Source organism: Pseudocercospora fijiensis, assembly GCF_000340215.1.
Source record: "Pseudocercospora fijiensis CIRAD86 unplaced genomic scaffold MYCFIscaffold_2, whole genome shotgun sequence".
NCBI classification, from domain to species: domain Eukaryota; kingdom Fungi; phylum Ascomycota; class Dothideomycetes; order Mycosphaerellales; family Mycosphaerellaceae; genus Pseudocercospora; species Pseudocercospora fijiensis.
Window position 1 is genome coordinate 6,248,600 of NW_006921533.1, and position 12,048 is coordinate 6,260,647.

The following is a 12,048-nucleotide window of genomic DNA, read 5'->3' on the forward strand; positions in this document are numbered from 1 at the left end:
CTTCGCTGGACGAATGCGCTCCTCTCCCTGTGACCTCCAAGCAGTGAGCACGCCGACCGCCTTCCAAACAAAATGCACAACCCAGATCGATCGGCCGAGCAGGGGCATCGGAAAGCGCGCATTCTTGCCTCTGTTGCGGCAACCATCATTGCCCTGAGCTGCGGTATGCCGACGCATGCATAGTCTCCAAAGTTGAAGGTCCAATGGCTGACATGCTACTAATAGGAACGAATTATGGCTTCAGTGCTTGGGCTCCACAATTCGCTGCGCGCCTACAACTCAACGCAACCCAAACGAACCTGATAGGGAATTTCTGCCAGCGAATGCCAAATGCATGGCGAATACCAGGAGGCATCTTAATAGATTCAAAAGGGCCGCGCTGGGGAGTCTTGATGGGCTGTATATGTCTGGCATTGGGATACTTTGCTCTGAAGAGTGCCTACGATGGGGGCGCTGGCAGTATGGGAATGCCCTTGCTGTGTCTTTCTGCGCTTATGACTGGCATGGGAGGTTGTACGGCATTCTCTGCTGCCATCAAAGCTTCTGCGAGTAATTGGCCAACCCATCGTGGAACTGCGACGGCTTTCCCACTCAGTGCTTTTGGATTGAGTGCCTTCTTCTACACCACAACAGCTGGAATTTTGTTTCCCGGCGATACTAGCGGCTATCTCAAGCTGCTGGCTTACGGAACGACCGTCATGACCTTTGTCGGCATGCTGTTTTTGCGCATCGTGCCAACAGGGCGAGATGACGATCACAACGCCGCTTATGGTGTTGTACCTGCAGAGGATTTAGATCAGCAGAGTCTCAAGAAGCCTCGTAGAGATAGCACACGCTTGCACAATACGAGCACGCGAAGTACGCAAAGCTCAAGTCATAGTCGATCTGCAAGCAAGGCCAGCACTGCCAATGGAGACGCCGATGAGAGATCGTCCTTGTTCTCGTCAGGCTCTAGTGGACCTGGCGATATTCGAGACGATATCGAGGACGCGGAGAATCCTTATCAGAACCACAATCGGCCAGAAATCACAGGATGGGCGCTACTCCGAACTCCAAAATTCTGGCAGCTTTTTGTACTGCTTGCTTTGCTTTGTGGTGTCGGACTCATGACTATCAACAATATTGGCAACAACGCTCGGTCGCTTTGGCATCATTACGATGACAGCGCGAGCAAGGAATTCATCATGAAGCGCCAGCTTATGCACGTGAGCATTCTGTCCTTCTGCTCCTTCCTGGGTCGACTTGCCAGTGGCATTGGTTCGGATTGGCTCATCCACAATCATGCCTCAAGATTCTGGACATTGGTTGCCTCCGCGGCAATCTTTGTCGGAGCGCAGGTCGTTGCGATAACACTGGAAGATCCTAGGCATCTATATTTCCTCTCAGGATCCACAGGTCTCGCCTATGGTGTCCTTTTTGGCGTATATCCTGCTTTGGTCGCCGATGCTTTTGGTCCGACAGGACTCGGCATCAATTGGGGCTGTATGACTTGGTCGCCAGTTCTGAGCGGCAATATTTTCAATTTGTTCTATGGCTCTATTCTTGACAAGCATTCCACCTGGGACGGCGGCGAGCGTCAATGCGACGAAGGCAAGGAATGCTATGCAAGTGCCTATTACATCACCCTATGCTCATCTGTGATTGGGGTATTGTGGACATTGTGGTGCATCCGTCAAGAGAAACTTGAGCACATGCGCGATCAGAAAGAGCAGGCTCGCGAGCATCAGCCTTGATCTCGTCCTGCTTATCCATTGGCACCTTTTCTTGTCTCCATTTCAGCGACGGCGTTGGTTGGTTTGGGAGGATTGGAAGGTCATTCCGGCCAGAAAGAGAGCACTGGAAGTGCTAGATCTGCCGCCTGCGGCTGCCCAGATTAAAGGCGCCCGGCGAGCGGTCATCGATGCCCAGGTCTGGGCCAAATAGAGATGATATAGATTGTTGATACCTGCCACATGGCCTTGGTCCAAGTGTATCCTTCCGACGAAGCCTCTAAGCTGATTTTCGTGTGGCAACCGCCCACCAATTGTCTTTCTCGTAGCCAGACTCGACAACCTCGCCACCAGCGCCATGGATATCATCCTCCAACTCACCTTTTCTATAGAGATGATAGTACCGATGAAACGTCCGATCTTCGGCAGGAGCACCATTCGAATCATCATTCTTCGCCTTCTTCGAAACTCTCATAACCCACGGCACCATCACATCCTGATCATCCTTCTCACTCCACCCCCTCCGACTACCATCTTGCTCCAAAGCCCAAACATAAATCAAAGCCCTCCCATCCTTCGCCTTCAACGTCTTCAAAATCTCTCGTACAGCCTCAATCCTTCGGTCCCGTGTGGAAAGATGATGCACGACAGCTATAGAAATCGCGAAATCAAATTTCGAAGGTTGATGCGGTAAGTCGAGAATATCTGAGACGATGACGGAATGTGGTTGATGGTTTTTCGCGATGGTGATGAGGTTTGCAGATCTCTTACCTGTTAGTTAACTTACCGACAGATGCATATAGAGATGGATGTGGTCGTATGCATACCGGTCGGAGCCGATTATGAAGATGTTGGGGTTTACGGTGAGGTATTTTCCGTTTCCGCAGCCGATGTCTAGGCCTATTGAGCCTGGGGATAGGTTCTGGAGGAAGCGTTCGATTATTGGCCATGGCTGGAGCGATTTCGTAAGTAAGGTGAGGAGGAGAGAGCAGATGGTGGGTGTGGCGCTTACTTTGTAGCGTGTGGATGAGAAATGTGAGGCGATTTGTTCGTAGACTTCGTGGACGTGCTCTTGTTCATATTGTTCGCCTCCAAGTGGAGAGTTGTCTTGAGATTCGGGAGGCATGTTGCTGGTGTGGGAGAGAAAGAAATGCCTTCACTTCGCCTGAGGTCTGAGCTTGAGTGTTTGGCGTTGGGCAAGGCTTGGCGGACTTCGACCTTCTTCCTCTGATTCTTTCCACATGACTTCTTCACGCTCACAGACACATCATCTCGAATGGAAGGCAGAGTACCAGATTTTCTACTTGATACGCTGGATGTGATGCCTCCAGAATGCGCTCAAATGGAGCGGGGTGCGTCTGTTCTCTGAGTGGTAGGCACACCTGTTTTCCTCTCGCGATCAAGCGAAGCATAGAAGAGAGGCTCCCAGACGCCACGAGAACAATACCGCAGACGATGCTCCCAGCCAAAATAAAGACCGATATACAGCAGCACGTCAACGGGACAGCTAGCCATGGGCGAAAAATCAGGCAACTTTTTTGGCTCGATTCTTCGAATCTCTCCGTGCATATACATACAGTACCGTTACCTTAGACATGACAAATCTCGAGGCCTCCTTCAGCACGAGTCCAAAGAATCGCAAGGATTCTTCAACGCTTCCGGCTTCACCAAATGCAAGATGTCCTGCTGAGCAGCAAACTCCCGACTCTTGAAGAACTTCCCATCAACGCTTCCAACCCGGAAATTGAACAAGAACTGGTCCGCATTGTCTCCAACATTCAGCGCGGAGGCATCAGGGTTGGAATATCGGTATATGACATCCAAGAACCTCTTCGTATTTGGCTCCAGGAAAACGTCGAAAACTGTGTCTGACTTGCGCTTGTCTGGTCCGCCTGTGCATTTGACCATCCATTGGTATGAGGAGACGGGCTGGAGGTCTTTACCGCTGCAGATGATGTCTTGTGGTTGTTGCTTGCCGTCGTTGTTCGTGTCGTCCCAGCTGTTTACTGTCAGGCTGGTGCCGGAGAGCGTGGCATTGAAGTAGAGTGTCGCAGAGACGGAGGAGCAGAGGAGGGAGGTTAGGAGCACGACTGCCGATCGCATGTTGATAGACGAGCTAGAATGTCCGGTATATTCGGTCGTTGTCGACGTGGACGAAATCCGATCGGCCTGGGAATGCTGTGATATCTCTACGTGAACTGGTCGCCGCAACAGATGCGTATTTATATCTACCGCGGCCTAGGCCAAGTCTGGAGCTTCGACTCCTCTTGATGAATAAACTCACTATCCTGGTCGCCCGTATTATCCGGGGCGTCATCCAGCCGACATCATTGACAAGGTATAGTCTTGGTTTTCCCTAGAATACTGTTTCCCGATACGGACCCGCCAAGGAATACGAACAAGAGTGACCATGTCAGAACGCGCGTTGACGAGACAGCCTTTCCCGAGATCACTCATCGTTAAGTCGACTACAGACCTCGTGTACTGATGTGGGCTTCCTGGTTTTTGGCAGCTTGAGTGAACGTGATGCATGCCGGTACTTGTTTGATGCGCACCACTATCTTTCGATTCATCCCAAGCGCCTTCCTGGCGGGTACTGCAGTCTGCTGATCTGCAAGGGAAAAAAGGTCAATTGGTGAACTCTAGAACCTCATTGGAAGGAGAGAATGCAACACCACGGACATCTCCATCGCCATCATGTTCCTCAATTCTCTCCAATTTCATCCTATTTGTGACCTCAGCATCCAACTCCTCCGCCAGGGTTTGTTGAACATATCCCCAATGTATCCTCATAGCAAAAAATCCAAAATTTCTCGATCGACACGTCCATTCTCGAAGTTCGGGGCATGAGATCCATTACTTCCGCCAAAATCTAAAATCCTCGTATACGTAGTCTAGAGCTTGAAGTAGCTTGTTAAGAACGCGGCCCAAAATTGTTTGAGACTCTGAGGGCGTCGTTGGGGGCGAGGGAGGTTCATTGGCCTTGCTTGTAGCCCGACGTGATGGGTTTGGAGGAGGAGCTTGCTGGGTGGCAGCTGCGGTGATGGCACCAGGGTATGTGACGGTATTAGTGGGAGGTGAGTGATAGAATAGCTGCTGGCGAGGGCTCGCTCACCCATGGCAATGTCTCGAAGGGCTGTTGGGTATGGGGGGTGTAGATTTGAAACTCGAACGGTCTTTTGTGCCGTGAAGTTGTTGCAACTCTGCGAGCTACACGTACCTTTATACTCTTCATGACTGACCGCATTGCTCTGTATTATATCAAGACTGGTCTTCTGCGACACCTCGCGCGGACGAGAAATTTGTCCGTCCCACGAGCTTCGGGCTGCAACCCAGAGCCTGATCGACACGAAATTCGGGGCCGACCTCCAACCAGATCAACCAATCTACAAGTCAGGAGGCACTTGTCTTCTCTATCAGTAGAAATAAAAGTGCCGAGTCTGGATACCGACATATGGTGACTTGGTCCTACATAACATTCAGCCTACCGCCGCAGCATCAGTCATATCATCCACTTGAATTACTGGCCCAAGTCCCTGAATCTTCTCGATAGCTTGCACATTCTTCTGCAAGTTCTGCGCACCACACAGCGCCTTCACAATTACTGTTTCGTTCTTCTCTCTCACGAGTCTTCTGAAAGCATGCACCAAAAACCCGCTGACCAGCTCCACTGACCAGTCATCGGGCACAAGATCCAAGACTGCAAGAAGATCAAACCATCCACTGTACCTCTCGAGCAATTCCGCTGTGCGCTCGAGACGCTCATTCGGGTCTTCGATGTTGAAGAACTCGTACAGAAGGTGGTTGAAAAGCGTGGACTGTTCTTCGTGAGACGGCAGCTCTTGGTCTACACCGAGACCAACCGATGGGTGGAAGATACTGGAGCCGCCTCGAAGGCAGTAATGTATGGCAGTGTCGTAATCGCCGAGGCCGTGTGTCAGGAGCCGCAATGCCTCTTCATGCTTGCCTTCGCGGCCATTCAAAATGATCATTTCAGGCACGAGTTCGTTGCTGTATGGTGCGAGTCGTTCTCCCAGAGCATGGACATCGTACTTGGATGCTGCGCCGTGACTGCCACCAATGAGCTGTAGAAGTCGCAAGCGGTTGTGCCACCATTCTGCTTCGACTGCGTTGTCGGTGATGAATTGTGAGTAGGTGGGCTTCGGAGGATACTGTGCCCGATAGATCTCGTATGATTCGAGCAGCGTCTGTCTAGCTTCCTTGCTGTTCTCAAGCTGGTGTAGAACGGTATCCAGGTAGAATGCGATGAGATCATTCACATACTGGACGTGATTCTTCCCGAACACCAGGTGCTCGAGATAGTCCTTCACAGCGCCCGGCGCCTTCTCTCTGAGGATCGCCACTGCTTGTGAGGGCTCGAATGTGACTCTGCTGCTGTCATCGGCGAATATCTGAACGCCAAGTTTCGGGTTCCGATTTGCTAGCCAGGCAGCGTATTCTTGAACAAGGCCTGCATCTCGAATTTTGGAGAGATATTTTCGCATCTCATGCTCACCCTCAATCAATTCGCCTCCAGCATCTTTCTCGCCATCTAGGATACGCCTCCAGGTGGCAAGCACTTTCGAGACATTCTTCTTGCTCTGATAGAGGCGACTCAGAACGTACAGTCTATGGTGCTCCTCGAAAAGGTTGATCGCCCGATCGAAGCAGTCAACTCCGCGGTCTACAACATCGTTGAGCTCAGCGCGAGTAGAGCCTGCTGATGCTGGTCCTCGTGGCGTGTTCTGGTCGAGCAAGAGCAGGACACGGATCAATGCAGCGTCGACGGTCTGGAAGACATTCGCCTCGTCGGCAACACTTCCGAAGCCCTTCTTCTTACGCCATGTCATCAGAAAGCGCTTGATGAGGCTGAGTATATTCTCGCCGAAAGGACCTTTGGTATTCCGGTCTATCCTGGAAAAGTCGATACCATTTTTGAGCCAGTCCACAGTATCACGCAGACCTTGAGGCATCCAAATGCCGGGTCCTTCCGAAATTTCCTCATCGAAAGGTGGAACCAGTGTCAATACGATCCTTGGGTCAATTTCGCCGGCGGTCAAGGCATCTTCAGTCCGTCGCTTATCATGTTCATATGAGATTACACCGCCTGCGGTCTGAAGGATGAGGTTCCCAAACAGAAGCAGCGCTGCTTTCTGCCGAATGTATGTGAGTGTGACGAATTCCAGTTCATCTCGCGGTTCTTGGCCACGGACTCCATTTACTACGCGCTGCACCACCGGCACATCAATAGCTAGAACGTCGTCTGTGGCTTTCGCCAGAGCAAGGTTGAGCTGCTTGTCCAGCTGCAGTAACATTGGTTCTCGCACAAGCCATGATACACGATCGACAGCATATGTCAGTACATTGACCCTGACTTGAGAGAAGCGCGAGGCAAGCTTGTCTTCCTCTGCCGTACGCCTCTGGTCAGCTTCTGAGTCGATTGCGTCTTTGACCTTCAATCGCCTTAGACGGAGACTGGTACTGATTCCCGTGACAGCAAGCTCGGAAGACTGTCTCGCATTGCGAAGTCCATATCCAAAAAATGCAGCTTCAGCATCGAGAGTCTCTTCAATGTCTCCCAGAGCAAGGATTTCTTTGCGTCTGTGTGCCTCTCCGGGATCTACATCCCATCTTTGAATTTCGATACACCTTCGGCGCTTGTCAATGACCTTCTGTTGAACCATTGCCAGGACCCATCCTTCAGCCGCTTCATTTGACGGCAGGGAAGCATTATCGCCATCGTCTAGAACAAGAGACTGGGGATAGCTTGCAAATTCCATGGTGCCCCGAACTACGTCGCCATCAAGATTGACAAATAAGCCAACGCCGGGATCGCTCCTTTTGGTGCCTGTGGTGAGCAAGAACTCATTTGGCGTAGGTGTGACGATGTTCGCTCTCAGCGGAGCTTCTGGTACCACTTTTGGTTCGGCTGTCGCTGGCTCGGTGGGTTCTGTTGACGGCGCTTCAGGCGCATTCTCTGTCTTCTTGGGACTTTCTTCTCTGCTGGATGGCGGGGCAGGAGATTCAGCCTCCAGCCTCGATGATTTCCTTGCAGGCCAGGGCGAGTTGCCATCGGGTCGAAGACGATCATTGCCCTGTGGCTGTCCTCCTAGGCTGACAATCCTCTGATGCGACCGTCCTTCCCTTGCTGGACTCCGAGAGGAGAAGCTTCGTGATGGGGGGCGTCGCTGCTGAGGTAGCGGAGCAAGAGTCTCCTGCTGCGTCGGAACTGGGCTCGGAATACTCAAGGAAGATATGGGGAATAAGGTATTTTTCCGTTGATTGACAACATCCAAAAGTGAGTACGATTCTCCATCTGCAACGCAAGCGACATCGCTTCTCCTCTCCAGTGCGCCAACACCCCCAAGCTCAATGTCTCTGATTCTCCGTGGATCGTCTCCAATGCGTATCAAGCGTATCTTTGATCGCAGACAAATGACTGCTATAGGTCCGTTGTGTTTCTGCCCGCTCTCTTCTTCTGATCCATTGCGATCTAAGCCGCCGACCCACAGGCAGCCATTCTGAGTGTATTTTGCAGCCCAGGCTGGACTCAGCTCGGGCAGTGTGTAGAATGTGAGCGTGGAATTGCACACGATACAAGCCTTCCCAGCACTTGGTAACAGCAGTATCTGTTTCACTCCTTTGTCCGCTCCGGTCTGCAGGGCCGTATATCCTGGCTCGATTCTAGTCGCGAAGATGTATACTGGCTGACCACTCTCATCGCTCGGGTCGGGGGGTATGGAGACATAGTGCAGCACTTCTCCAGAAGATGTGCCGATATATAAATTGGCATTCCATGCGTCGACACACGTAATATATGCTTGCACGCCATTCTCGTCGGTGGATAGTGGCACGTCCCGAATAATCTCTCTCAAAGTATAGCATCCAGGCGTGCCGTCCTCGGTGATGGACGTGGCTGCATTGGAACCATCCTGAGATTCCATTGCAGCCTCAAAATCGGTCTCATCGCGCTGACACTGGTGTTGTTGTAGTTGTCGTACATATGGCAGTGCAGGACATGGGCATAGGCAGGGCCTACTAGTCGAGACTTGGAAGTGGATTGACTTTGGGGCGAGCTTGCGCAGTGACCTCCGCGTGGACGACGAGGGATATACAGGTAGACCACCAACCTACCTAGAAACAACCCAACCCTGCTGATTGTGCGGCGCCATTGAAACGGCAGTGAGATAGGTCAATTTCACGGCTGAGACTGGAAATACCATAAATACCAGACATCCACTGCGAAAGTCAGACCACGCTCGATACAGTTCTAGTTCTAGCCACGCGTCTCCTCCGAATCGGGCTCCTGATGCGCGTTGAAGATGGTGGGCACGACAGAAGAGCACAGCGATGATGCGCTGAGCGGCGCGGAAGACGCAGATTACGAGCCGGAGACGCAGCCGCAGCATGCAAATGAAGCCGGCAACAAATTCCAGCAGGCGGTGGCAGCATGGCGTTCACTCGATCTCACCAAGCTGGTCTCCAGTCTGGACAGCACTGCATCGGAGATGGTCAACCAGCAAAAAGAGTCTCTCGTACAGCGGAAGGAGGTTGCAGCCAAGACAAAAGACTTTCGCAAAATGGACGACGGAGACAAGCTGAGCGGCATCAAGGACTTGCTCAAGATGTACCAGGGATACATCGATGTCCTCACCAACCACAATAAGACCATTTCTGCGGCATTCATGTCCGCCTATTCGCCGCTGTCAGAAGCACCAGATCCATATCCGTTACTCGAAGCATCGATCGATTCACTGGTCACAGCAGACGAGGTGCTTCCGAGACTGGAGTCGGAGAACGAACAGCTACGGAAGCAGGTATCTAAGTTGAATACTCAGCTTGAGGAGTCAGAGAAACAGCTGGACGCAGAGCGGAACAAGAGACAGTCATTTGAAGGGTCACAGGACAGCAAGATGAAAGAGGTTGAAGAATCGTGGTCCGCAGTACTGAAGGAGAAGGAGGATAACTGGACTGCGAAGGAGAAGAGTCTTGAAGAGAAGGTAGAAAATCAAGACAGACTTCTCAAAGAACTGAAAGCCAGCTATGAAGTATCACAAAGGTTGGAGAAGTCGGGTGAGGAATCGCAAGACACAGGTCGCAATGCTGCGATCGCAGCTGAATTGGAAATTGTGAACTCAGAGCTGGAGAAGGCAAATATTCGTCTTGCCGAGGTCGAGGCGCGCAATGAGCAGCTTCGTTTGGAGTTGGCCCAAGCTACAAGTCAATCGAAGAGCTCAGCCAGAAGCACTGCCGTGGAAGACGATCCTGCCTATTTGCGACTACGATCCGAAAACTCATCGCTGCTTCGCCGCATTGAAAGTGCACGATACGATCGTGATGCCGACAGGACGAAGCTGGAGACGAAGCTGCGAAGCTTGGAGCGTGAACTCGGCTCACTCAAAGCTGACCGCGAGTCGCTGCAAACCAAGGTGCAGAAGTGGAGCGACTACGATGAAGTTAAGAGAGAGCTCGACATGCTAAGATCGATCGAATTCGCCAGCGTGGAGGATGTAGAAGCAGACGGCGACGATTCCTCGCATACGAACGGCAAGTCTGGAGAAAGTCTTGAGCAGCTGCTTGTTGCGAGAAACAAGAAGCTCAGCAACGAGCTTACGGAAATGCGAGTGTCGCATCAAGAATTGCAGCGAAGGTTGGAGCAGCTGCAAGAAGATCTATCCGTGACGAACATGGAGCTCGAAAAGACACAGAAGCTCAACGCGACTCTGGAGAATGATCTTCAGAAGACACAGCAAGAAGCTTCGAATGCGTGGGAGTCCATGTCAGTGGCAGGAACTTACACATCACGCTACCCGAAGTCGCAGTACGGAAGCATGCGAAGAGGCGGAGGAGGTCCATCGCCGACCTCGTCGATCATCGGCGGCTTCGACCCACAGAGTGCAGGTGGTTCGCACTCGCCTCGTGGCACTCTCGATGCGCTCCGAGCTGGTGAGGGTGGTGGTAGTGGCTCAGGCATTCTACCCATGGTCACTGCGCAGCGCGACCGGTTCAAGAAGAAGATTGGCGAGCTTGAGCAGGAACTCCAAAGGCAGTACCAAACTGTGTCGGGCTTGCGATCAGAGGTTGCAAGTCTGCAGAAAGACAACCTGAATTTGTACGAGAAGACGCGATACGTCAGCACGTACAACAGAACAGCAGCATCTGGCGCGGCTTATGGTGCAAATCCCAATGCGTCCACTGTGGCAGTTTCCGCGGCAGATACACCCAGCGGCATGTCTATGGATCGATACCGAAGCGCATACGAAGCCAACATCTCCCCATTCCAAGCCTTTCGAGGCCGAGAAAGTGCCCGGGCACTCAAGCGAATGTCACTGCCGGAACGTGCTGTCTTCCGAGTAACACGCATGGTGCTTGCCACGCGAACAAGTCGAAACCTTTTCGCTTTCTACCTCGTGGCTTTGCATCTGCTGGTCATCATGATGCTGTACTGGATGGGCACTGCAGACGCAGCGACACAAACTAGCAATCTCGGAGCAAGCACGTTGGCTCGAGAAGCTGCTAAGGTTGCGGCTAAGGGAGGTGCTGAGGATCACGGAGACTGGCATGCACAAGATTGGGAGGCGGGTGGTTAGACTTGGGGCTCGAGCGGTAGGGTGAACGATATGTTTGACAGAAGTAGTCTAGCAATATCGCGCTCCTTATTTGCTCGCCTCGTGCCCATTTCACCTCATCTTCGGTGTGTGCCTAGTGTTCGCAAGAAATCATGTTGTCGTGAAGATGCGCACGAAACTTTTCCTGTCCAAGGTGCTGGCAGATGGAATCGCTGCGCAGTCGCTGCGCAAGTGGTACACTTGTATGACGGGCGGCCTCAAATCTGCCTTGGCGCGAAATTACTGGTCGCAATATGTGCTATCTGCTATTCGATCGTATAAATGCCTCCGCTGCTCGGCGCGTTTACCAAACATACGATGGCCTGGGTGTTAGCATCCGGGAGGCCGAATGCCTCCCACGCAAATAGGTCTGGTGTTTGTGAGACGAACATGAGGTGGGGAGGATGAGGGAAGAGGAGGGTGATGTGGTGATGAGCATACTTCTCTGCTGATCCGAGGCTACACGACGGGGAACGCTGGGCTGCCGGCAGAAGGGGCAAACGATGCGTTCACAGTGTTCGTCTAGCGTTCGTTCGAACACAGTCGTCCAGCGATCCACTGCTTCCACGGTCCACCGCTGTCGTCCCCTCCCCCAGCTGGCATTCGCGCAAGGCATGGCCGGCAATGTGCTAGCCCGTCGGTAGTACCTCGTTCCAGGCCCACGAGGTCGTTCGACGTGGTGACGCATGCGCCGCTGCCAGCGAGAAGCCACACAAGGCCCTGAGCCGCCC

At 52.4% G+C, this 12,048-nt stretch overlaps 5 protein-coding genes across 5 annotated transcripts; 2 read left to right on the forward strand and 3 right to left on the reverse strand.

The window, feature by feature from the left end:
• Nucleotides 1–72: 72 nt before the first annotated feature.
• MYCFIDRAFT_131807 (uncharacterized protein) lies at nucleotides 73–1,733 on the forward strand (the record flags this gene model as incomplete). Its single annotated transcript, XM_007925680.1, has 2 exons — nucleotides 73–163; nucleotides 226–1,733. 2 exons carry the CDS (start codon nucleotides 73–75, stop codon nucleotides 1,731–1,733), a joined length of 1,599 nt encoding a protein of 532 aa, XP_007923871.1.
• A 256-nt stretch (nucleotides 1,734–1,989) lies between these two features.
• On the reverse strand, nucleotides 1,990–2,835 carry MYCFIDRAFT_29298 (uncharacterized protein; the record flags this gene model as incomplete). Its single annotated transcript, XM_007924138.1, has 3 exons — nucleotides 1,990–2,473; nucleotides 2,537–2,661; nucleotides 2,722–2,835. 3 exons carry the CDS (start codon nucleotides 2,833–2,835, stop codon nucleotides 1,990–1,992), a joined length of 723 nt encoding a protein of 240 aa, XP_007922329.1.
• Nucleotides 2,836–3,224: 389 nt separating this feature from the next.
• On the reverse strand, nucleotides 3,225–3,875 carry MYCFIDRAFT_210580 (uncharacterized protein). The gene has a single exon (XM_007925681.1). It carries the CDS (start codon nucleotides 3,810–3,812, stop codon nucleotides 3,327–3,329), a length of 486 nt encoding a protein of 161 aa, XP_007923872.1. The 5' UTR covers nucleotides 3,813–3,875; the 3' UTR covers nucleotides 3,225–3,326.
• Nucleotides 3,876–5,188: 1,313 nt separating this feature from the next.
• MYCFIDRAFT_29308 (uncharacterized protein) lies at nucleotides 5,189–8,653 on the reverse strand (the record flags this gene model as incomplete). The annotated part of the gene is made up of 1 exon (XM_007924139.1): nucleotides 5,189–8,653. One exon carries the CDS (start codon nucleotides 8,651–8,653, stop codon nucleotides 5,189–5,191), a length of 3,465 nt encoding a protein of 1,154 aa, XP_007922330.1.
• Nucleotides 8,654–9,110: 457 nt separating this feature from the next.
• On the forward strand, nucleotides 9,111–11,287 carry MYCFIDRAFT_162306 (uncharacterized protein; the record flags this gene model as incomplete). Its single annotated transcript, XM_007925682.1, has 1 exon — nucleotides 9,111–11,287. A coding segment is annotated over exon 1 (2,070 nt), but the record flags the coding sequence as incomplete, so codon positions are not given.
• Nucleotides 11,288–12,048: the final 761 nt, after the last annotated feature.